Below are 26,535 nucleotides of genomic sequence, written 5' to 3'. Positions count from 1 at the left end.
AGGTTACTGCCCCTTTAAGACCTAATATGCGTTGTCTTTCTCGACTGTATAAAGTTTACTTAAGGGATATACAGACTATGTCTGCTAGAATACTCATCAAGATGGACATGTTGACATAGTTGTCCGTTCAAGATCAAGACTTGAAAGAGAACTCAATATTTGCGCGCTGTGAGACGTGTGCGCGCTTTCGGGTGAGTGCACAGAGTGTACAGAGACAGATTTTCTCACAGCGTGCGCGACTTCTCATTCGCGTCTTCTGGCACAACACCCGGGTGATGACGGCGAAAATGACAGGTCATATTCGAACCACATAGGGCAGCACTCGCATGCATTGAACAAAGTTTACAAAGAGAGAATTATTTGAAAAATTTGGACAAAAAAAGTATATATTTGAAGGACTTTTACACGGCACCCCTGCTCTCGTCACGCGGCACCCCGGTTGGGAAACACTGGTTTAGAGTATGAGGGTAAAAACACATAGACATACGAATCCTTATTAAACCATGCGGCTTGTGGCGACACATTGATGTCTTATGACACGAAACAATCAGTTTCTGCGAGAAACCGAACAGTATTTGTTATTTTTTTACCTCTTATCAGACGAATGTCATCTAGTATTCCCAGCACTATAACTTCTGGTGAATAAGGTCAAAATACTGGTGCGATCAAAGATATATATACGTAGATGCCTCATTCGACCGATCTGCACAGGCACTAATGAGGATTCTATGAATATATCTATGATCACGCCTGTATTTTGCATGTATTTTGACCTTATTCGCCGGAAGTGATGGCGCGGGGACAGCTGATGCAGAGAATTAGTTTTTTAAATATGGATATTTTTCTTACACAAAGGCATCGATTCGCTTCAGAAGGCCTTTATTAACACCCCGGAGCTGCGTGGAGCACGTTATTTGACGGACAGATGCATTTTTTATGGACTTCAAAAACAGAGCAATTATTACTCCTATTATAAAGCTTGGATTAGCCAGAACATTTTTAATATAACTCAGATTTTATTCGTCTGAAAGAAGAATTTCATAAACACCTCGGATGACTTGAGGGTGAGTAAATCATGGGCTAATTTTCATTTTTGGGTGAACTATCCCTTTAAGTGACGTGGATGATTACGTTACTGTTCATCATCTGTCCATCATCGTACAAAGCCCGCCCTGATAATTTGATTGGTCCGAACAGCTCTGGTTTGAGCATAGTTGCTCCACAACAGATTAAGTCCAGACCGAACTTCCCGCCCCCTCAAATGTTGTGGGCGGGGCTTAGTTCGGCTGGCATCCAGGCTAACAAAAGTTAGGACCAGGCTTAGAGAAAAAAAATTAAATGACTAGTCTAAGCAGTTTACCGGCCACTGTGGTGTTAACATCTCTATGTCAAGTGTTCAAGAGATGAAATACAGAAAACAGTAAACTAACATTTTACATAATATGTAACACTATAACCGTAGCACAGAACAGAACACATTTTGAACTATATACCATTAGCCTGGAAAAAAGTTAAATATGTCCTCCACAGAGACAATAAATAGTGTAGAATGTGAAGTTCATGTGATTTATCACAGATTTTTACGTCAGCCGAGTATCGCTCTCGGGCACAGCGGGGTCAGGAGAGCAGCTGCTGTCTCCGGTCCCGGTCTTAATGGATCTGGCAGAGACGTTGATGGCAGTTGTAGTTCCCACAGTCTCAAGGCTTCATTTAGTTAAAAATCACATCAGCACCAAAAGATCATGGTAATGGAGAATACTGTCAGTCTCGCTTCTTCTGCCCTGCTAACAAGCATAAAATAAATGTTGATAATATAAGTGTGTCAGACAGAAAGAGGGGAAAGTGGTAGCAGGTGCAGGTATACAGCCATGGGCATGAAGGTTGTGTCCGTGTGAGTGTGTGTGTGTATTTGTAAGGGGGTGGGAAGTGGGCTTCGGGTTACCCTGAGGCACAAATGGGGGGAGAGAACAGGCTGTGTGTGTGTGTCAGGTTGAGAAAGAGGGTATGTTACCTCCAAAAAAAGCCACCAGTGTCTTCCACACGTGTGAGGGGAGAGTGGGAGAAATCTGGGCATCAGTTCATTATCAAGGAACATGGGAAAAGGGGTGAGTGTGTCTTTCTGTGGTGCTTCATCAATTATTCTGTCTGTCCTCTCTCGCAGGCTTTTTTTTTTCTTTCTTTCTCCCCGCAGATTTTTGTAAGTGTCGCGCACCCTTAAATAATGTATTGGTTTAGTGTGAGAGTTGTAGGGTGAATCTCACAAAGAAATGTTGAGGTGATATGTCACAACAAAATTTAAATTATAATTTGCTTTAGGAAAATAAATCCTGCTTTAAAACCATTAGGATTTTTCCGCATTATGATATTATTTTAATGAATAATTAAGCTAATTTCCTGCCCAAATTCTTATTACTGTATTGCAATAAAAGTCAAATTCTTACTGTAGTAGACGAAAAAAGTATATTAAAAATAAGTTTAAATTAAATTCAGTAAAACAAATGCTACCATGATGTTTAAGTTGCAAGTGTGCTTTACAAATGTACTTTTAATAATAATAGAACATTTAGATTTTTTTTTTAAATCCAATAAAATACACAAATAATCATTCAAATTTTGCAATTGAATAAATAATGTAATAAAGCAGCATAAATAAAATAAAAACATTCACATTGCTGTAAAGAGAATGAAAGTTTTGTGAAGTGAGGAAGAAAAATGAGCTTATAAGTGTCGTAAAAATGTCACAATGCAAAAAAATTGGTTTGTTTTCTATTTAACTCATTTTTCTTCTAATTTTGGGGTGAAAAATATGACCTGAACATATCTTGACAGTTTCCGTGAGATTTCGCTGTGGAAGCTGCATCTAATTTATACTGTTTGTGAAATAATAAGTAGCTGTTGGTTTGTGATATCTGACATGTGTGTGATTATCTGAACATTATTTTACGGATGTGATGCGGTCTGTAAGTGTTTTTGCTCATAATGAGGGTGAGAGGTGTGATGGATTATGCCGGCTTACGTTTGATTGGTATTAATATGAATTAATTCAGAAAAGAGGTCAGACTGAAGGTGTAATGAATGATCTTCTGTCTGTTCCACATGCTGATCTGTCTGCACACGTGTCAGGCGCACACACACACACAGTCACAGCTGAGTGAGAGTGACAGGACCAGGTGATTTCCATGACACCCTGTTCCTAGTGTGTCAGCACACAGCACACATTTCCTGCCAAAGACGAGCACACAGTACATTAGATGAACCGACATGCTCAAGCACACTCACGTGTTTGATAACACTGTCAAAGACCTGTCATACTTTCATATAGCTTGTCGTATGTAGTTTTAAAGATGTATCTGTGACTGAGTTAATACAGTAAAGAACAGAGCAACAGTTCAGGGTAAAAAATTATGATTGATTTATGAATATTCAGCTGACTAATTAACAAATAGGTGCCAGCGTGATGTGGATACTCTTAGGAAAGACAAATATCAAATGAAATCACTTATTAGTGCATTTGTTTTTACTAGATAGCAATATGTATAAATTATTTCTTAGTCAGTATTTCTTCACTAAATCTGTACACTATATTGCCAAAAGTTTTGGGACACCCCTCCAAATCATTGAATTCAGGTGTTCCAATCACTTCAGTGGCTACAGGTGTTTAAAATCAATGCATGCAGACGTTTCTACAAACATTTGTGAAAGATTGGGTCGCTCTAAGGAGCTCAGGGAATTCAAGAGTGGTACCAATAGGTTGCCACCTGTGCCATAAGTCCATTTATGAAATTTCCTCCCTACTAAATATTCCACTCTCAACTGTTAATGGTATTATAACAAAGTGGAAGCAATTGGGAACAACAGCAACTCAGCCACAAAGTGGTAGGCCACATAAAATCACAGAGTTTAGAGCAGCGGAGACGTGTTCTCTGGAGTGGCAGTCTGGCAATCCAATGGACGAGTCTGGGTTTGGCGGTTGCCATGAGAACGGTACTTGCCTTACTGCATTGTCCCAAGTGTAAAGTTTGGTGGAGGGGGGATTATGGTGTGGGGGCTGTTTTTCAGGGGTTGGGCTTGGCCCCTTAGTTCCAGTGAAAGGAACTCTTAATGCTACAGCATACCAAGACATTTTGGACAATTTCATGCTCCAAACTTTGTGGGAACAGTTTTGGGATCACCCCTTCCTGTTCCAACATGAGTGCGCACCAGTGCACAAAGCAAGGTCCATAAAGACAGACATGGATAAGCGAGTTTGGCATGGAGGAACTGACTTCAAACTGATAGAACACCTTTGGGATGAATTAGAGCGGAGACTGCAAACCAGGCCTTCTCGTCCAACATCCGTGCCTGACCTCACAAATGCGCTTCTAGAAGTGTTCAAAACGTTCCCATAAACACACTCCTTAACCTTGTGGAAAGCCTTCCCAGAAGAGTTGAAGCTGTTACAGCTGCAAAGGGTGGGCCAACTCCATATTAAACCCTATGGATTAAGAATGGGATGTAATTGAAGTTCATGTACATGTAAAGGCAGGTGTCCCAAAACGTTTGGCAATATAGTGTATATGTAAATATATATTTTATATGGGATTTGTATGATATTTTTTTTAATGGTTTGAATGTTTTGAAAGAAGTCTATAATGCTTAACAAGGCTGTATTTATATGATCAAAAATACAGTAAAAACAGCAATATGTGAAATGTTATTACAATTAAATTTACCTTTCTACATTAATATATTTAAAATTATAATCTATGACAAAGCTGAATTTTCCTCATCACTCCAGTCTTCCGTCACATGATCTTTCATAAATCATTTAATTTTTTTATCAGTGTTGGAAACAGTTGTGCTGCCTAATATTTTTTATGACCTGTGATATTTTTTTTTCAGGATTCTTTAATGCATAAAAAGTTTCAAAATAACAGCATTTATTTAGAACATAAACCTTTTGTACCAATATACCGTTCAAAAGTTTGGGTAAAGATTTGTTAGAAAAGATTTCTGTTTTGATTCAATGCTGTTCTTTTTAAGAATGAATCAATGAATCCTGAAAAAAGTATCACAGGCTCCAATAAAATATTAAGCAGCACAACTGTTTCCAACATTGATAATAACTGAGTATCAAATCATCATATTAGAATGATTTCTGAAGGATCATGTGACACTGACGACTTAAATAATGATGCAGAAAATTCAGCTTCGCTTCACAGAAATACTTTTGTTTTAAAGTATATTAAAATGGAAATTATTATTATATATAAATTGTTATAATTAATAATTTCACAATATGACTTTTTTTCCTGTGATTTGGATTAAATAAATGCATGCTTGATGTGCATAAGAGACTTCTTTTAAAAACATTAAAAATATTAATGTGTCCAAACTTTTGACCGGTACTGTAAAGAAATGAAACATTTTAATGAGTAAATTATCTATTTTTCTATTTTTACTTGTAAGGAATGATACATGAATGAAACAACTGAGAATCTCATAATCTATGAAAGCGCATTCTCTGAGTAATATAATTTTATTCTCTGGGTATTATTCTCTTCTTGTCTCTCTCTTTCTCTGTCTCAGTACGGACATGAAAGCAGCCCTGAGGCTGCTCCAGCGGTAGGAAAGAGGAAGATGAAAGATCAAGCTTTAGATGAGCTGAAGAAAGAGGTGTCACTGGTAAGAAGTTATTATTATGTTTGCAGGCATGTATACATGAAAAGAGAGAGAGAGTGTGTGTGAGCAAGCAAGCAGGTGAAAGAGTATAAGATATTATAATTACAAATCAAACAATGACATTTTCTCTAAAAGAATGTGAAGCATTTTGATGGTTCAACTAATTGACAAACGTTGAATGTTGTATTATGTCTGATGTTGTTGTGTGTGTTTCTATAGGATGATCATAAGCTGTCTCTAGATGAGCTCAGCACTCGTTATGGAGTTGACCTTGCCAGAGTGAGTCATCTTAACTTTCACCCTCGACATTTGAAATAATGAATCGGATATTTCCGTGATGATATTTTACCCACCGGCACATTCATGCAGCATACACATGACCAACTAAACAAGGCTTTGGAATATATAGCGAGATTCTTTAGTGGAGACATGGACACCCAAAGACGCTTTAACATATTATGCGTTTTATTAGACAGGTGAGCAACTGTTTGGATACATTTATAGACAGAATACGAATCATTGTTATATAGCACAACATGTTTAGTCTTATTGTACCATGAGTACCATGCCCTACTATCAATTTAGCTTATGCAGTGTGCAACAAGTGTCTCATAGTAGCCGCAGAGCGAACGCACAGAGAAGCATTATAACCATAGACTGTAAAAAAATATGGACGTAGTGTCCGTGACGTCACCTGTAGGTTCCTGAAGAGCATTTTTGAAGCCCAAAGTGGGCGGAGGTGGCAGTCGCCATATTGGCAGTGCATCACCATGCGTCACTCCCGGATAAACCACGCCCGCCTAGCTCGACCATAGTGTCAATTCACTCAAGTGGCCACGCCCTTATGCAGAACTTGTTTGCTCCGGATGAATATTGTTGGTGTTACAGGGCTTAATTTTTCTGGGTGGCATAATTTTACTCATTCCTGCAGATTTTGTGCTCAAACCATAGACTGTATAAAACTATGGACGTAGTGTCCGTGACGTCACCCGTAGGTTTCTGAAGAGCATTTTTGAAGCCCAAAGTGGGCACAACCGGCCGTCGCCATCTTGGTCACTCCCAGATAACCGAAAATGGGCAAAGAGGCAGGACGTGGGTGGAGCTGAGGTGACGTGATGGCTAACAGACAGCAGGCAAACAGCAATCCACCTGTCACTCAAGTGGCCACGCCCTTAATTATGCAGAACTTTCAGGCTTAATATAATTTAAACGGATGAGTTTAAATTAAACCCCCCTCAAAATTAGCTGTATAGACAAAACCACTTTTTGTACCAAGCTGTAAACATATTTTTTTTCTGCTGTAAAGTTGAGCATTTTTACATGGGGGAGAGACAGATTACAGTCTCTAGTGGCCGGTCGATGAATTGCAGTTAAAGTCACTTTCGTGTTGGCTTCAAGAGAGACCGCGGAAGGTTGCCTCTTGATTATAACAACTTTTAACACACTCAAATAATGTATCTAATATGATAAAACAGCGCTGTGTACGCATGATCGGAAAAGGCAAAAGCGCTCGTCAGAAGCATAATAAAAGCTCAGGGAAATACAGGCGTCATTACATATTGTGGCTTTAATATTGAATACATTTAGCTAAATAATTTTTTTTTTTTTTTTAGCTATTTTCTGATATTTTTGATACAGGATTTATACAATTGTGGGAGCTTGCATCCCTGTTAAAAAACAAACAAACATTTTAGCTTCAGCGTAGTTTTCTGGTTTAAGCTCATCTTAGCTGATCTAGCTAGTATCCACACACCATTTTCCTGTTTTTTTCTGTGTTAGCACCTTGAAAAGCTCACTTTAAATGTGCTATATAACATAAAATTATTATTATTATTATTATGCAGCTTTGTTAACGTGGACTGCATTTTACTTTAAAAATTTTTCTTTTATTCTATTTTATTCTAACTTGGACTGAAGATCCTAAAAGCATTGTAAGCCCAAGTAGATTGTATAAACCAATTCTCTTTAATTGACTTGGACGTACAATGCTTTTGGGAAAAGGTGCCTTGGTCTCTAAGCCTGACCTGCTGACAAGTGCCCAAAACTCTTCTAAAACCACCATACTGGTGGCCACCTAAGTTCAGTTAACCAATTTACTGGTTTTAGCTGTATTTTTTAGCAGTGAGTTGCTGCAGGGAATCTTGAGTAACTTTTTCTCCATCCATCAGGGTCTGACCCGTAAGAGAGCAATAGAAATTCTGGCCCGCGACGGTCCAAATGCATTGACCCCGCCGCCCACCACACCAGAGTGGGTGAAGTTCTGTAAGCAGCTGTTCGGAGGATTCTCCATCCTGCTCTGGATCGGTGCCATCCTCTGCTTTCTTGCCTACAGTATTCAGGCGGCCACCGAGGACGAGCCTGTCAATGACAATGTGAGTGCACTTACCATCCAGCCAATGAGAATGAGAGGGCTTATCCACCTTATTTTTAAAGGGTTAGTTCACCCAAAAATGAAAATTAGCCCATGATTTACTCGCCTTCAAGTCCTAGGTGTATACGACATTCTTCTTTCAGACGAATAAAATTATAGTTATATTAAAAAAGTCCTGGATTATCCAGGCATTTTAACGGCAGTGAATTGTTGCCTAGTTTATGACGTCCATAAAAGTGCATCTATCCATCATATAACTGCTCCAAACGGCTCCGGGGGGTTAATAAAGTCCTTCTGAAATGAAGTGGCGCGTTTGTGTAAGAAAAATATCCATATTTAAAACTTAATAGACTAAAATAACTAACTTCCTTATAACTGGACTTCATAAACGAGGTAACAATTCACTGCCATTATAATGCTTGGATAAACCAAGACTTTTTTTAATATAATTCCGTCTGAAAGAAGAATGTCATATACACCTAGGATGACTTGAGGGTGAGTAAATCATGGGCTAATTTTCATTTTTGGGTGAACTAACCCTTTAATGTAAGAGCAGACACAGCCATTTGCAAATTGAATGTGTCTGGCTTCCGGTGTCATCCCCTTCCAGTTATTTTTAGCTGTACAAAACAGCTTGTTATGCTGCTTGATATTGCAAACTAGTATTTATTACCATATTATTTGAATGTATTGTCGTAATTATAAACACACTGGTTTGAAGTGCAAATTGTTTTACAGTTTACTGCACTGTTATTCTTCTAGTTATTTACCTATAGCTGCCAATCAATCAGAAGTCTTGCATTCACAAAAAATAGCTTATATCCATGTTGCAAATTAAGGCCAATAATCGAGTCTGTCTAAATTTTATTTGAGCTTGTTGAAGGGGACATGTCCTATAGTCACTAGTGTACCTTTGTAACAATTTTTCAAATAGTTGGGAAAGAATTAATATATAAAAAGTCCACTTACTCACTGCACAAATCCGAAAGAAGCCTCATTATGAGATGCTGGTAACACTTAAAACAATCTTTAAAATAATACATAATAAGTAGTGAAAGTATCAATGTTTATCTCTAATACCTGTGCAAGTTCCTTTTTATAAATCTCTAAGTTTCCTAAAAATCCATTTTTAAGCCGATTAAAACATGGAATCACAAAAATTAGTTAAATTGGCCTCACTCCACTAGAGGGGAATTAAAACCTGCAGTTTACATTTTTGGCGACTGAGGTGGATATATTGCTTTTAGCTCTGGTGTCCCATATCCAGTATGATGAATGAGTCCCAGTTTGTAGACTGAGCCTCCAGTTGCTTGTGGGACAGTTTAGGATCAGTGATAAATGAAAATGTGAAGTTAAGGATCATTTAACTGTGTTTGCTCTTTTACACCATAATTTAGTTTTTTTTTTAAGGTCTGTATGTGTTTAAAATGACCAAAACAGCCCTGACCCATCTAGGCATGAACTCCACTAGACCCCTGAAGGTTTTGTGTGGTATATCTGGCACCAAAATGTTAGCAGCAGATAATTTAAGTCCTGTAAGTTGCGAGGTGGGGCCTCCATGGATCGGACTTGTTTGTTCAGCACATCCCACAGATGCTCGATTGGATTGAGATCTGGGGAATTCAACAAGGCCAAGTCAACACCTCAAACTCGTTGTGCTCCTCAAACCATTCCTGAACCATTTTTGCTTTGTGGCAGGGCGCATTATCCTGCTAAAAGAGGCTACAGTCACCAGGGAATACCGTTTCCATGAAAGGGTGTACATGGTCTGTAACAATGCTTAGGTAGGTGGTACATGTCAAAGTAACATCCACATGGATGGCAGGACCCAAGGTTTCCCAGCAGAACATTGCCCAAAGCATCACACTGCCTCCGCCGGCTTGCCTTCTTCCCATAGTGCCTCCTGGTGCCATGTGTTCCCCAAGTAAGTGACGCACACGCACCCGGCCATCCACGTGATGTAAAAGAAAACATGATTCGTCAGACCAGGTCACCTTCTTCCATTGTTCCATGGTCCAGTTCTGATGCTCACATGCCCACTGTTGGCGCTTTCTGTGGTAGACAGGGGTCAGCATGGGCACCCTGACCGGTCTGCGGCTATGCAGCCCCATACGCAACAAACTGCGATGCACTGTGTATTCTGACACCTTTCTATCAGAACCAGCATTAACTTCTTGACCAATTTGAGCTACAGTAGCTCGTCTGTTTGATCAGACCACACAGGCCAGCCTTTGCTCCCCACGTGCATCAACAATGAGCCTTGGCCGCCCATGACCCTGTCACCGGTTCCCCACTGTTCGTTCCTCGGACCAATTTTGATAGATACCGACCGGGAACACCCCACAAGAGCTGCGGTTTTGAAGATGCTCTGTCGTCTAGCCATCACAATTTGGCCCTTGTCAAACCCTTACGTTTGCCCATTTTCAACTTTGAGAACAAAATGTTCACTTTCTGTTCACCTAATGTTCACCTAATATATCCCACCCACTAACAGGTGAACTCCCTGAGAAACCTTGACAAAGAGTGAGATGGTAACACTTTTCATACACTGGTCACCAAGTGCATTTCAGGTTAAAGACCTCAGAAATAGTGGCATAAATGAAACAAACTGCAAGATGTCAATAGCTCTTTATAAGACTGTCTGCTTGTACACCAGTGTGTTTTTTTTTCTAAATCATATTTACAGATGGAAAAGGATTAGTAGAATTTTGGCTTTAACATTAGTAGTTTTGAGCCCCCTGACCCTTGACTTGTGTTTCCCTCTCTCCGCTTTACTGCAGCTGTATCTGGGTGTGGTTTTAGCTGCTGTGGTCATCATAACCGGCTGTTTCTCATATTATCAAGAAGCCAAAAGTTCCCGGATCATGGAATCTTTCAAAAACATGGTGCCTCAGGTCAGTGTGATGACAGCAGTAGATTGCTCTGGATAAAATGCATGAAAATGTAAATGATCCCAAATCCCAAACGGAAACCATTATGAGCAATATTTTATATGATTTACATAAATCCATGTAAATCCCTTTTAACATTTAAAAGCCCAATGTGTGATTTATATAAATGTATGTAAATCCTTCTTAAAAGGAATCATATGCCATCCCGCCACCCCCCCTTTCAGAGCTTTGTTGGCATATTGGTTAAAATATTGTCACAGTTTATACAGTACATAAATAGACAATACAGAAAATAAATATGGTGAAGTAAAGTAAAGAAATATACAGCAAAATAAAAGATTGGGGCACGGGCCATAATCTATAAATACACACACACACACACACACTGTTCTGATATACTTGCTGCTATAGGCTTTGGCCCTAAATAAATTGTTTTTCTGCATCATCATGTTTGAGTGACTTTCTTTCTTTCTTTCTTTCAGCAAGCTCTGGTTATCCGTGACGGGGAGACATTTCAGATTAATGCAGAGGAAGTGGTTCAGGGAGATCTGGTGGAGATCAAGGGTGGAGACAGAATCCCAGCAGACCTTCGTATCATTTCTTCCAGTGGCTGCAAGGTAGAGAGAGGGCGAGTGATGTTGACAGATAATAAGGGAAAGATCTCAGATCTGAGATCAGCTTTTGTTAATCAGCCTGTAGTTTTAGTAAGAAGCCTGAGATCAGAATGAGAACATCTTGTCTGCCCTTTTTAGGTGGATAACTCGTCTCTAACTGGAGAGTCAGAACCTCAGACACGTTCTCCAGAGTTCACTCATGAAAACCCCCTGGAGACCAGAAACATCAGCTTCTTCTCCACCAACTGTGTGGAAGGTCAGATCTTCATTCATTATTTATTCATTCATCCATCCATTACAAATTGTCATTATTGTGTTCATTTGTTTGTTCCTTTCTGCATTCATTCACTCACTCAGGCATTCATTATTTGATTTAATCACTTGTTCATTCATTTGTATTCCTCGCTCACGCATTACATTTTTGATTATTTTATTCCAACTTTGATTCATTCATTCTTTCAACACTCCTTTTTCTTAGTTTCACTCATTAATTGGTTAATTTGTGTGTATGTGCAGGTACAGCCCACGGCATAGTGATCAATACAGGTGATCGTACAGTGATGGGCCGCATTGCGACTTTGGCATCCGGTCTGGAGGTGGGTCAGACGCCCATCAACAGAGAGATCGAGCACTTCATTCAACTCATCACAGGCGTGGCCATCTTCCTGGGCGTGTCGTTCTTCATCCTGTCGCTCATTCTGGGCTACAGCTGGTTGGAAGCCGTCATTTTCCTCATTGGCATCATAGTTGCCAACGTTCCTGAGGGACTGCTGGCTACTGTCACGGTGAGGCAAACATATAAATACATATTGTGACATTCATATGCACTATACCGTTCAGAAGCTTGGGGTCAGACATTTAAATGTTACAAACGATTTCTACACTAGTGCTATATGGCACTAAAAGTGGTTCTTGGCTCGTAATCATAGGGGAAGCAGCACTCTTTAAGTGCTGTATAGCAACAATCTTTGTGCTTCAGTGGTTCTTTAGTGGTTCTTCAGCGGTTCTTCACCAGTTTCTTCAACGGTTCTTTGGCTTAGGTGCTACCACTACCATATACAGAACATGTTAAGATATAGCACCAAAAGTGGTTCCCCTATGATTATGAACAAGAACCACTTTTAGTGCCATTTAGCACCATTTTTTGTGTATGTCAAATAAATGCTGTTCTTTCGATCTTTCTATCAAAGAATTCTGGAAAAAAATGCATCACAGTTTCCACAATATTAAGCTGCACAACTATTTTCAACATTGATAATAACGAGAAATATTTCTTGAGCGGCAAATCTTCATTTTAGAATGATTTCTGAAGGATCATGTGACACTGAAGACTGGAGTAATGGTTTACTGAAAATTCAGCTTTGTTCCATCACAGGAATTAATTACATTTGAAAATACAAATAGAAAACAGTTATTTTAAATTGTCATAATTCACAATTTTACTGTGTTGATTGATCAAATGAATACAGCCTTCATAAGCATAAGAGACTTACAAATCTCACCAAACTTTTGAACAGTAGTGCATGCACTCACATACTGAAGTTTTTTTTCTCATTCTTTCCTTCTTTTTAGTATTTTATCCTTCTCTCTTTGTATGACTCCTTCTGCTATTGATTTTTATAAACCCACAAAAACACTTTTCAAAAAGCATAAAGATCACAAAACATTGTCGTCTTTTAGACCTTCTCCTTTAACTTCATCCGATCTCTCTCAGGTATGTTTGACTCTGACTGCTAAGCGTATGGCTCGCAAAAACTGTCTGGTGAAGAATCTAGAAGCCGTGGAGACTCTGGGTTCCACCTCCACCATCTGCTCGGATAAAACTGGAACCCTCACTCAGAACCGGATGACTGTAGCTCACATGTGGTTTGACAATCAGATCCACGAGGCCGACACCACCGAGGACCAATCAGGTTAGAATGCTTTGAGGTCCACAGACCAACACACTTTCTATCAGAACCAGCAGTAGCTCGTCTGTTTGATCAGACAACACACTCCAAAATGACAAAAAACGCCATATAAGTAGTCCAAGTATTCTAAAGTCATACGATTTAATTTAGTCATTTAAGTCATTGTTCAATGAAAAAAATCTGCCCTAGCTTTTAATAGCGTTTTTAATGAGAGCAGTGATGCCCATTTTTTGAACAAATAATTTTTGAGTCGGATCTTGTCAATGATTCAGTTAACTAATAAAACTAGCGTGAATGACTCATTCATGAATTTTGAACTGAATTCGGTTCTGGAGTTCAACTCCTCAAATCAATCCAGTTGCAGTGGTTAACAGCTCATTGGATAGGAAGATTATCAATGAATAACGAACCACATTCAGTATGTTCTTCAGATCTATTGCAAATATGATTTGACTGGTTGTGTCAGGATCCACAGCATATTCACTTTCAGTGTGGACAGAAAAACTAGTTTTTGATGAAAACTTGCCTGAGTGTGAGACATCTTAATTTCTGATCAAATTGTGTCCTTGAGCAAAGCACTTTACCCATAATACTTTAGGGACACTGTCCCTGTAATTAACATCACTTTAGATGAAAAGTATCTGCTAAATGGCAGTGTGTTTTCTCATCTTGATCTGTTAATTTATCTGTTTGAGCACACTTTACCAAATCGTTTCTTTCTCCTGTGTGTGTGTGTGTGTAGGTAGTTGCTTTGATAAAAGCTCTCCCACTTGGTTCTCTCTGTCTCGAGTGGCAGGGATTTGTAACCGTGCTGTCTTCATACCTGGACAAGATGAAATTCCTGTGCGCAAGGTAATACAGACCACCTACACAACCATTACCGACCCCAAACTTTTGAAAAGTAGTGTACATTGACTACATTTGTGTGTAACACTTATACACTATACACAAATATTAAAGCTGAAGTCCGTAACTTTTTTTCGGTTAAAAATGATCCAAAATAGATTTTGAGCAAGTACACAACATCTCCTTACCTTAACCCGATTCACAACAGTAAGCTTGTAATAACGTGTTATAATTTTAGTGGTATTGGTGGATTTCCGCAGGAAATTCAACCATGTTTTTGCGTCATTACATCACGTCTGTACATAAAGAAGGAGTCCGGCTAGTAGTAGTATCTCATGTGAGGATGCTGCAGGTGGCGGATCATTTATATAGCCTTTTCTCACAGCAGCTGGAATAATTAAACGTATCATTTCGATAATCCAGAAAGGTCCAAACGACAATCATCAGTGACAACTGGAGATTCATCGTAGCCAAAAGCAAAAGATTAGACTGTACAGAAACTGAAATCTACAGGTAATGCTAATACACAGTAAATACACATAGTCACGCAATGCTGATCTTGTTAACATTAACAATTGGAGAAGAAAGTATAACAATAATAATAATTTGCATGGTTTGATGTGATGTGAGCTAAGTGATCATTAGGCTTATTCACCGTTGGTAGCGCAATTTATTGTAATGCTTTTTTTTCTCAGTTGGTCAGAACAAAAGTGGCAGACAGTGGCCAGCCACACAAACTCTTCAAAACATTAGATTCATCCGTGCTGAGGAGCCATGCCGATGCACAACCTGTGTAAAGACGATAACTCTCCAAATAACTACAATTGCAGGTTTCAAACAGAGATGGCGGCAAAGAGGCAAAACTTACGGACTGCAGCTTTAATCATAAAGAAGATAAGGGATTGCACTCCATTATTGTTTGATTTGTGACATGGTGAGTTTCTGTGTTTGCAGAGGGACACAGCAGGTGACGCGTCAGAGTCTGCTCTGTTGAAGTGTGTCGAGCTCTCGTCCGGGTGTGTTCAGACTCTCAGAGAGAACAACCATAAAGTGGCAGAAATCCCATTCAACTCAACTAACAAATACCAGGTTCACCTACAGGAAACACACACCCAAAGCTGTAAAGATCTTATAGAAACAAATCATGTCGATGGCATACAGATATCGATTTAAGTAATAAATAATCCCCATCTCTCTCTCAGCTGTCTATTCACGAGATAGAAGAGAGTCCAACTGGACACCTGCTGGTGATGAAAGGAGCTCCAGAGAGGATTCTGGACAGGTAATCAATACCAGACCCCGATACAATGAATCCATATATAAAAACATGAATAAGATGAATCAATAGCTGTGATTAATGATGAGACAACATCATTTTTATTGATTAATAATAGCTTTAACTGCTATGAATCAATAGTTGCGATAATATCTGTGATTTTCACAGTGTTGTTATAGTTAGCTAAAACTAAAATGCTTAAAGGGGTCATGACATGAGAAATCAAATTTGCCTTGATCTTTTACCGTATAAGAGGTCTTTGTAACATTAAAACATCCTGCAAGTTTCATAGATTAAAACATCTTCCTCATTATAAACAAAGCATTTATTTAACCAAGCTCCAAAAATGGCTCGTTTGGATATTGTGGGATTTGTGATGTCACACAGGCAAAATAGATCTACATCATCGTACCATAGGCCCCGCCCACTGGCACTCAGTCTCTTAACGGCTGATATTTGCATACACTAGATGAAAGGTTACAGTGTAATGGAGGGTTAAAAAATTAAGCAGCAGTGTCCGTTTACCGACAATCCTCAAAGATAATTTCTGACAGAGGGTCAGAATGAAGGTAAAATTAAGTTTTGTGTGTGTCTGTGTCCGTGTGTGTGTGTGTGTGTGTGTGTGTGTGTGTGCACGTGCATGAGTGCAAAAAACTTTATTAATATTATAAGTGAACTTCAAGGAACATATTAAAAAAAATCCATGTCATGACCCTTTTTAAAAATATTTTTTGTTATTTGAAATGAAGTTGAAATAAAATAAATATATATTAGATGAAATCTTACACTTAAAAAAAATGTTACCTTCGCAAATAACTGAAATAAAATAAGTTTAAGTTAATTAACTAAATTTGAAATAAAAATAAAGAAAATTTGAAATATTACAAATTATTAAAACAAAACAAAGAAGACAAAAGCATATAACAAAACTTATTAATAAAATTAAAATAAAAAATATAAAAATAAAGCTAATTCAAAATATTAATAAATACTATATCAATTATCCTAAAATAACACTGGATTATTGTAACAAACAAACATGAATAACTTTAATTAGTGATGATACATCATAAAACTTATTTTTGATTACTTGCTGTAATTATTGTTGACCAATCCAAATTACATAGCTGTGATTAATATCTTTTAATATATAATTTATACAGTAATTTTTATCTTTAATCGATAGCTGTGATGGGTGATTGTTTATACAGGTGCAGTTCCATAATGATCAACGGACAGGAACTCCCAATGGACGATGACTGGAAGGATGCGTTTCAGGGAGCGTACATGGAGCTGGGGGGACTGGGCGAGAGGGTTCTAGGCAAGTCCTTCGTTTCTTCCTTCCTTACCTCTTTCCTTCCTCCCGATTTTAATTCTCTAAATTAGGGTTCCCCTCTCTCCTTTAGGGTTCTGCCACCTTTTCCTCTCCCCTGCACAGTTTCCGAGGGGGTTTGCGTTTGATTGTGATGAGGTGAATTTCCCGGTTAACCAGCTCTGTTTCCTCGGCTTGATCTCCATGATCGATCCGCCCCGAGCCGCAGTGCCAGATGCTGTGGGCAAATGCCGCTCCGCTGGTATTAAGGTATCAATTTGGTATTTAGGTTCCATCCATCCATCCATCCATTCATCGACAGCGTTTTGTGTCCAAGGTCAAAGGTGATCGAAATCCATTTTTACAGGTCATCATGGTAACGGGTGACCATCCTATAACTGCCAAAGCCATTGCTAAAGGTGTCGGCATCATCTCTGAGGGCAACGAGACCGTGGAGGATATCGCCGAAAGACTTAATATACCACTGAGCCAAGTCAATCCACGGTCTGTGTGTGTGAATCTGTCTCTGTTGAGTGTTTATTTTGAGTGTCTGGGTGCATATGTGTGTGTAAACGAAATCTATCTGAATGGCTTTTTATCTGCTTTTATTGCTTCTCCACAGATAACGAAAATGGGCACTGTTGTCTGTGTGTGTGTGTGTGTGTGCATTTCAGAGATGCTAAGGCCTGTGTGATTCATGGTTCAGACTTGAAGGACATGAGCGCTGAGTATCTGGATGATATTCTGAGGAACCACACAGAGATTGTGTTTGCTCGCACTTCACCTCAACAAAAACTCATCATCGTGGAGGGCTGCCAGAGACAGGTGTGTGTGTGAAAGTTAAAATATCACTCACTAGAGTTCTGAAACTACAAATCTCCCCAAATGCAAGCTGTACTGAAATAACAGATCTTTAAAAGTTTTTTGTTTACATTTAATCTTAACAGAAATGAAAGTGATCCCATGATTATATAGAGGGATTATATTTATACTCACCCTCAAGCCATCCTAGGTGTTTATGATGCATATTTTCTTTCAGACGAACACAATCGGAGATATATTTTAAAAAATATAATTGCTCTTCCAAGCTTTATAATGGCAGTGAACGGCGGTCCTGATTTTGAAGTCCAAAAAAGTGCATCCATCCATCATAAAAGTAATCCATACGACTTCAGTTAATAGAGGCCTTCTGAAGCAAAGCGATGGGTTTTTGTAAGAAAAATATCCATATATAAAATATTATAAATATATATAAAAATAACTATATTCCGACAAACGGCCATACTCATTGATTTAAGGTGACAGAGTAACCCCTGACCTAGTCTCAGCCTCAGACGTCACGCCCACATACCGTTGGCTGAACGTCTGATGCATATGGCTCTCTTATCTGGAAACACTTCAGGAGTTTCGAAGTCGTCGTCTGATTGGTTGAATTCTACAGAATGTCCGTGAGACGTGTGTTGCGTTCTTTAACGGTCCGCCTGGAAACAAATGCTGTGATGCCAAACTCCCTCGTGGAAGAAGAACGCCATCGTGTTTACAACTGTGACATGAGCGCTTACCAGGATCGACTAAACGCTGGATTTTCCAAAGTATGTGAAGTTTACGGCTCTATTGTTGCAGCAAACTTGCACAGCGTTCTTGAATGAATCATTTATAGACACACGCTGGTCTGTTATTGCTGGGACATCGACTTTACATTTTCACGCCCCTAAACATGACGCGGAACAAAACGAACTGTGATCGGTTGGGTTACATGTCAGTCAAACGTCCTCTTGGGCGGTCCTTGACCAATGAAAGCTGCGATAGAGTCCAGCTCTGCCGCCAGTCTGAAGGTCTGGCTACGCGAGACTACCCCTGACCTGACGCATGATGTATTGATGAACGCGGAAGCGCAGAGGATAGAGCAAAACGAAACAATGATCACGATTTAGAAGTCTAAAACGAGAATTTTTAAAGAGAAATGTCGGAGGAGCTTGAATTTGTTGCCCAGGCCTATTTGTTTGAACCGTGAGAGGCATCAAAGCTTACGCTACTCCTATATCCTACGTCATACTACGGTTACTATTTTGGTGAAAGTCGACTTGCGTATGCCGTCTGCCGGAAGCTAGTTATTTTAGTTAATAAAGTTTTAAATATGGATATTTTTCAGATTATGACAGTAGCAGTAGACTTTGCTTCATAAGGCCTTTATTAACCCCCTGGAGTTGTATAGATTACTTTTATGATGGATGGATGCACTTCTTTTGGGCTTCAAAATCAGGGCCGCCATTCACTGCCGTTATAAAGCTTGGAAAATCAATGATATTTTTAATATAACTCTGATTGTGTTCGTCTGAAAGAAGATGTCAACCCCATGAGGCGAACAGCACCATGTCCTCTTTTTTCTTTATCACATCTAATTGTAAATGATTCAAAAATAAATACATTTTTATTTTAATTGACTGCACCTTTAATTTAATTCAATTCAGTTCCCATTTATTTGTATAGCGCTTTTCACAATACATATCGTGTCTAAGCAGCTTTACAGAAAATGCATGCGTCTACATTACAATTTAGAGTGATCTGTTATCAGAGGTTAGACTGGGTAAACCCAGCCTGATCTGCCGGCGATTTGATTTCGCCCTGCAACTCGGTCTGGAAACCTGTACATTCATTTCTACTGCTTCTGTTACACTTTTGCGGGAACTAATCACAGACTGGCTTATCCACCTGGCACGCTATTGGCGGGTTTAACACGATGACAGATAGATAAGTGATGAGTCGTTGCCCGTTCATCACGCCTCTTGTGGTCTGATTGGTTGAAGGACTATCCAATTGCATACAGAGTCATTTAAATTATGCTCGTTTATCACGCCTCTTGTGCAGTAGAAAATACAGAGCAGACTCTCCAGACCATTTAATCTTAAATTGAGCTTGGTCTGGTGATAGCCAGACAAATCAGAGGTGACTGTGTCCAAGTAATACATTTCAGAAATAATAAGCTAACATCATGTATTAATTTAAGGCAGAAACAATGAGCTCATTGAAAGTTGTGAAAACAATGATTACAATATTTAGAAAATTTAGCATTGGTGCATAAAGCATTCATTTACACTACCATTCAAAAGTTCGGTCAGTTAGATTTCTGTTGTTTTTTTTTTGTAAGAAATTAATTGTTCTATTCAGCGAGGATGCATTAAATTGATCTAAAGTGACAGTAAAGACATTTACAATGTTACAAAAGATTTATATTTCATGTAAATGCTATTCTTTTGGAACTGTATCAAATCCATCTTAGGATAAATTACATTTAAAATAAATTAAAATAGCAACATAAGAGACTTGTTTAAAAAAACATTTAAAAAATCTTACCGACCTATTAACAGTAGTGTACACTTAATATCTTTATTCAGGCTGGCTGACAGACTTTTTGACTCCAACTCTGATGGTCTGACTGGTCTTTGATTTTGAATGTCTGAAAGCTCTTTCCCTGTTTCTGATTGGCTGACTCTGGCTGCAGGGTGCTATAGTGGCAGTGACAGGTGATGGGGTGAACGACTCTCCGGCTTTGAAGAAGGCTGACATTGGCGTTGCCATGGGAATCTCGGGCTCAGATGTTTCCAAGCAAGCTGCTGACATGATCCTACTGGACGACAACTTTGCCTCAATTGTTACGGGAGTGGAAGAGGGTAAGAGAGAGAAAGAATATTAAGAATTAGTAGCTCTAAATGGTTTTAATTTCAGATATTGAAAACTGACTGTTTTACACAATCTTAAATTAAATTAAATTAAATTAAATTAAATTAAATTAAATTAAATTAAATTAAATTAAATTAAATTAAATTAAATTAAATTAAATTAAATTAAATTAAATTAAATTAAATTAAATTAAATTAAATTAAATTAAATTAAATTAAATTAAATTAAATTAAATTAAATTAAATTAAATTAAATTAAACTATGTTTTAGGTCGTCTGATCTTTGATAACCTGAAGAAGTCAATTGCGTACACGCTGACCAGTAACATCCCAGAGATCACACCCTTCCTGCTTTTCATCATCGCCAGTGTGCCACTGCCCCTGGGCACCGTCACCATCCTCTGCATTGACCTTGGCACTGACATGGTGAGATGTGCACACTGCACACTCGCACATGTGTGCATTCATTCAGTCTTACTTCCAATTCCTGTCAAGTGTGATACTAACCTCGGGCACCAGACCATTTCAAACACACAGACACACACACATATGAACATCTTTTTCATCACCGTGATCTTTCTCTCTCTCTCTCTCTCTCTCTCTCTCTCTCTCTCTCTCTCTCTCTCTCTCTCTCTCAGGTCCCTGCAATCTCTCTCGCATATGAGTCGGCAGAGAGTGACATTATGAAGCGTCAGCCCCGAAACCCCAAAACTGACAAGCTGGTGAATGAGAGGCTCATCAGTATGGCTTACGGACAAATCGGTCAGCCTCAAGTGCACTTGCTCACAGATATCAACGAACGCACACATATGCCCTTTATAACTTAATTCTTGTAAACTTTGTAGTCTGTGAAGAATTTCTTTGTGCAAACAACTGAACATCAGAGACATCATGCACCTATTTTTTTGATGGGTCACTGGGCTCACTTGGTGCCCTAGGCAAGACATAACCAAAGCAAACATTACTTAGTGCTTCATACTCTGATGTTCATTACTTATAAGTACTTCATTTTATGTTATACTGTTTATATGGGTTGTTTTTTTCGGCAGTGAGTGCAAACATGTTTTTACCCTCAATAAGCAACTTATTATTTAAAGAAATGAATAGTTGTTTTTTTCGCATCATAAGTGTCACAATAAAATAAAATACCCTTTCATGCTCTGCGGGGATAAAAGTAATTACATGTGTTTATACTTGTGTTTATCTGTTTATCTTTTGTGTGTGTTTAGGTATGATCCAGGCACTGGGAGGATTCTTCACCTATTTTGTCATCCTGGCTGAGAACGGTTTTCTGCCCCAAACACTGCTGGGAATCCGACTGGATTGGGATGATCGTTCAAATAATGACCTAGAGGACACCTATGGACAGCAATGGGTGAACATAGACGCATATGACAATGTTAACATGGACAGCAGTAGTCTAATTATTGACCTTAATCTGAATAAGACAATATTGTGATTAAGGTGTTTACATGAGTTGCTTTTAGTATATTCCGGTCATTTTCCCGTTTTACATGTTATAAAACATAGATCGATTAATCGCACATGTCTTTACGTCACCATGCCACGCATTTCCCTCCAGAATTTCACATATCAACACACAGTTCGTCTTCGTTATGGTACCATATACAGTTTTTTGTGTTTCATTTTTAAATTTTACGAAAGCTTCAAGTGCAGTTAATTATTTGTCGTGCTAAACACAACGGTGGATACAAATTCTCCAGCAACGGGCCTCCTCTTCCATCACGAAAAAACTCGGAGGTAATGGATGACAGTACAAAGTTAGGACTGGTGGGAAAGAGTTGCTTGATTCCAAGTCAGGCTCTCTTGTTTGCTGTCAAGAGGTTGACCACTGCTGTGTGTATGTGTCCTGTCGCAAAATGTGGCAAAAACTCCAATATTAATAGTGTGATTAATGAAGGAATACTGCACATGTCTCTGTATACATGGTAGTTTCTTAATCAGAGTATTGTCCTAATCAGGTTAATATCGGAGTATTGTTGTCCATGTAAATATATATATATATATATATATATATATATATATATATATATATATATATATATATATATATATATATATATATATATATATATATAGGGAGTGCAGAATTATTAGGCACGTTGATTTTCTGATCATATTTTTTTTCCAGGCACATTTGACCAATTCCAAACCACAGTAATCCTAATAGCTACTATTGATTTAGTATTTAATAATGTATAAGTGATATATAATTGTTCATGAAGGCTGGAAATGAAAAACACCTTATATTCAGGTGTGCAGAATTATTAGGCATGTTTTCTTTTACAGATAAATTGAGCCAAAAAAGAGATTTAACTCAGACTGAAAAGTCAAAAAGTATTAAATGCCCATGAGAAGGATGCAATACTAATGCAATACTAGACATTGCAGTTAAGGCATGACCATTGGACAGTGAAATGCTTGTTGGGTCAGCAGGGTCAGACAAAAACATGTGGCGGAGAAAAGACACCTATTAACCGCAAAAGAATTAAGAATTAAGGTGAAGAATTAAGGGTGAAACCATCAGGAACCCTTTAGTCTCCAGCGCCACCATTTTCCAAAGCTGCAACCTACCTGGAGTCTCCAGAAGTGCAAGGTGTCAGGATCTCAGAGACTTCAGTTAGGTAAAGAATCCTAAAAAATGACCCCCACTAAATAAGAATCATAAGCTGAAGTGTTGTAAAATACATGAAGGCTGCTTTTTTATAGGCTTTAGGTTTTATAGGTTGAGAATGACTCTTGAAGGACCAGCACCACATCCTCTAGTACCACTGTTTGAAGAATTCATCTTCCAGAATCTGACAGTAAGTTTTGCGAGTTCATTTTAGTCCATCCTGAAGTCCGTTTTGCAGAGATGGACTAAAAATGAACTCCCAAAACGTACTGCCAGATTTTAGTGCCAGGATTACTGTGGTTTGGAATTGGTCAAATGTGCCTGGAAAAAAAATATGATCAGAAAATCAATGTGCCTAATAATTCTGCACTCCCTGTATATATATATATATATATATATATATATATATATATATATATATATATATATATATATATATATATATATATATATATATATATATATATATATATATATATATATATATATATATATATATATATATATATATATATATATAATTTTTTTTTTTTTTTTTTAATAAGTCTCTTATGTTCACCAAGGCTGCATTTATTTGATGAAAAACACAGTAAAAACAGTAATATTGTGAAATATTTTTACAATTTAAAATAACTTTTCCATTTTAATATATTATAAATATAATTTATTCCTGTGATGGCAAAGCTGAATTTTCAGCATCATTACTCCAGTCTTCAGTGTCACATGATCCTTCAGAAATCATTAAAATATGCCAATTTGCTGCGCAAGAAACATTTATTATTATTTTAAAAACATTTGTACTGCTTAAAATCTTTGTGGAAACCATGTGTTTTTTTTCAGGAATAGTACATGTAGAATGTAGAACAGTATTTATTTTACAAAGTTGTTTTTGCAACAATGTAAAAGACTGTCACTTGATCAATGTAATGAATCCTTGCTGAATAAAAGTATTCATTAATTTTTAAACAAAATTAATATATTGGTAACCCTTTACAACAAGGTTATATTAGTTAATGCATTAGTTAACATTAACTAACCATGAACAACATATCTGTTCAGCATTAGTTAATCTTTGTTAACGTTAGTTAATAAAAATACAGCTGTTCATGGTTTATTCATGTTAGTTCACAGTGCATTAATTAATGTTAACAAGATTTTAATAATGCATTAGTAAATGTTGAAATTAACATTAACAAAGATGAATAAATGCTTTATAAGTGCAGTTCATTATTAGTTCATGTTAACTACTGTAGTTAACTAATGTTAACTAATGAACCTTATTGTAAAGTGTTACCAATATATTAATATACATTTTAAAAATAAAAACAGGTTTATGTGATTAACTGCAATTAATCATGCAATTCGTTTTGATACGTTTGTATAAAATAGATTTTACACACAAATTCCTAAATTAATGTAAATCAACGTGGAGGAAATATATTTTAAATAGTTTAATATCATATTTTACCATTAAAATGTTTAATTTGTAAACCATAGTTTTTAACATTTAACAGACCTATTGCAAATGATTTGACTGTTATATATATATATATAATTTGTTAACAACAAATATACATACAGAATATGATTATGTATGATATATGTGCAGAATGTTTACAAATGTTATCTTTAAAATGTGTGTATTTCATTATTTATCTGTTTAAATGTTTCAGACTTACGAGCAGCGTAAGATCATCGAGTTCACCTGTCACACCTCCTTCTTCGTCAGCATAGTCGTGGTGCAGTGGGCCGACCTTGTCATCTGCAAGACGCGCAGAAACTCCGTCTTCCAACAGGGCATGAAGTCAGTGTGTATGCGTGTGTGTTTGTGAGTGCTTTTAGGAGTGTGATATTTGCATACATCCCTGTTAAATGCTATTCTCCGTCCTGTGCTCTTTATAGTAATAGGATTCTCATTTTCGGAATGTTTGCTGAGACGGCTCTGGCAGCCTTCCTGTCCTACTGCCCCGGTATGGACATTGCCCTGAGGATGTACCCACTCAAGTAAGGGACAAACACACACACACTCTTCTGCTCCATAGAAGAGCTTGTTTTGTTTTTTTGCTCCTCCTTTCCTCACCTTTTCTTTTCTCCTTTTCCTATTTCTTTTGCAGGATTATGTGGTGGTTCTGTGCTTTCCCGTACAGTCTGCTAATCTTTGTGTATGATGAGATCCGTAAATTAATCCTGCGCAGGAATCCGGGAGGTGAGCACAGATGTTTACAAAGAACATTTTTGAGAACTTTCATAATAACCCACATTTGTCTCTCAAATTTGTTCTGAAGTGAATGCACCATTTCTATACTTTGTCGTCTCCCTGTTTAAATTATGTATTCTGTAGCTACACTAGGCAAATATATTTATGAATAAAACCTTAGTAAACTGATGCATTATACATATGGCGCAGCTAATGTTTGCCAATATTACTATTTAAATTCAAGGTTCAAGAAACAATACAGCAGTATTAGCCTAGTAATGGAATCCATGTGAATAGAGCTTCATTCTGCAGTTTTTTTTTCTTCAAATTAATTTAATTAATTTTGCTCTCTCTGTCTTTCATTTGCAGGCTGGGTGGAAAAAGAGACCTACTATTAACAGGAATATGCAATCTTTGTGCATGACTGGCGGTGTGTGTATCTGTTTTTGTAAAAGCTGTGAAGAAAGGTAATGAGACAAATGAAGAATCAGACAATCATCTGACATTTATCATGTAAGACTGAATCTGTGTGTGCATATGTATGTGTACATGCCCTCAGCATCATCTGTTTACATGATGTATCTTGAATACTGATTCATTAACCTCAATAATGTGATGATTTAATAGCCAGCTAGGGTTCAGGATCATTACATTTCTACTGAATTGATGTTTTATTTTATTTTATTTTTTTGCTGTGAATTTATAACTTTTAGGCTGGTGTATGAGCTTTCTTTTAGAGTTAATTTTCACTTATGTGTGAAATATTACACAATTCAAATATTTCACATTTTAATGTTCTAACTTTATCAAAAAGATTGTTGGTGCCAATTTAATGCAAATGTATTAGAATTGTATTGTAATATTACTATAATTATAATTCTATGCTTCTATTTAAATACTTGTAAGAAATATACAAAATAAAATTCAGCAAAAAGTTGTGTGAATATCTGTAGATGTTGGACTTGTTTTCTAAAACTGTGCAACTCGAACATAAAGATGAAATAAAAAATCGAAATGGTTGAATATAACTTTCTTCTCGACTATTATTATTAAACCTGACTATAAACATAAAAGAGAATCTACATTTACATAACCGGCTGTACAGTGTTATCGCAATGACCTCGCTGAGCTCGCTCGCACAC

The 26,535-nt window shown here is 37.6% G+C and overlaps 1 protein-coding gene across 1 annotated transcript; it reads left to right on the top strand.

Annotated features, from left to right (window-relative positions):
• Window positions 1–1,978: 1,978 nt before the first annotated feature.
• atp1a2a (ATPase Na+/K+ transporting subunit alpha 2a) lies at window positions 1,979–26,425 on the top strand. Its single transcript, XM_079818945.1, has 24 exons — window positions 1,979–2,105; window positions 5,569–5,664; window positions 5,881–5,940; window positions 7,830–8,033; window positions 10,813–10,926; window positions 11,406–11,540; window positions 11,676–11,793; window positions 12,054–12,322; window positions 13,252–13,450; window positions 14,190–14,299; window positions 15,248–15,382; window positions 15,496–15,575; window positions 16,781–16,890; window positions 16,976–17,151; window positions 17,249–17,385; window positions 17,556–17,706; window positions 20,384–20,552; window positions 20,833–20,987; window positions 21,200–21,323; window positions 21,791–21,936; window positions 24,870–25,000; window positions 25,099–25,200; window positions 25,311–25,402; window positions 25,763–26,425. The coding sequence occupies exons 1-24, from the start codon at window positions 2,094–2,096 to the stop codon at window positions 25,789–25,791; spliced, it is 3,054 nt and encodes a 1,017-aa protein (XP_079675071.1). The 5' UTR covers window positions 1,979–2,093; the 3' UTR covers window positions 25,792–26,425.
• Window positions 26,426–26,535: the final 110 nt, after the last annotated feature.

The sequence above is a fragment of the Gobio gobio genome (assembly GCF_949357685.1).
Source record: "Gobio gobio genome assembly, chromosome: 6".
NCBI lineage: Eukaryota > Metazoa > Chordata > Actinopteri > Cypriniformes > Gobionidae > Gobio > Gobio gobio.
This window is presented reverse-complemented; position numbering and strand designations above follow the sequence as displayed.

What these genes read in the sequence shown, in the direction of transcription:
- atp1a2a (XM_079818945.1), top strand. An exon ending in TGAAGAAAGAGGTGTCACTG is followed by an intron (nt 5,665 to 5,880) that starts GTAAGAAGTTAT and finishes GTGTTTCTATAG; the next exon opens with GATGATCATAAGCTGTCTCT. An exon ending in TGTTACGGGAGTGGAAGAGG is followed by an intron (nt 20,553 to 20,832) that starts GTAAGAGAGAGA and finishes ACTATGTTTTAG; the next exon opens with GTCGTCTGATCTTTGATAAC.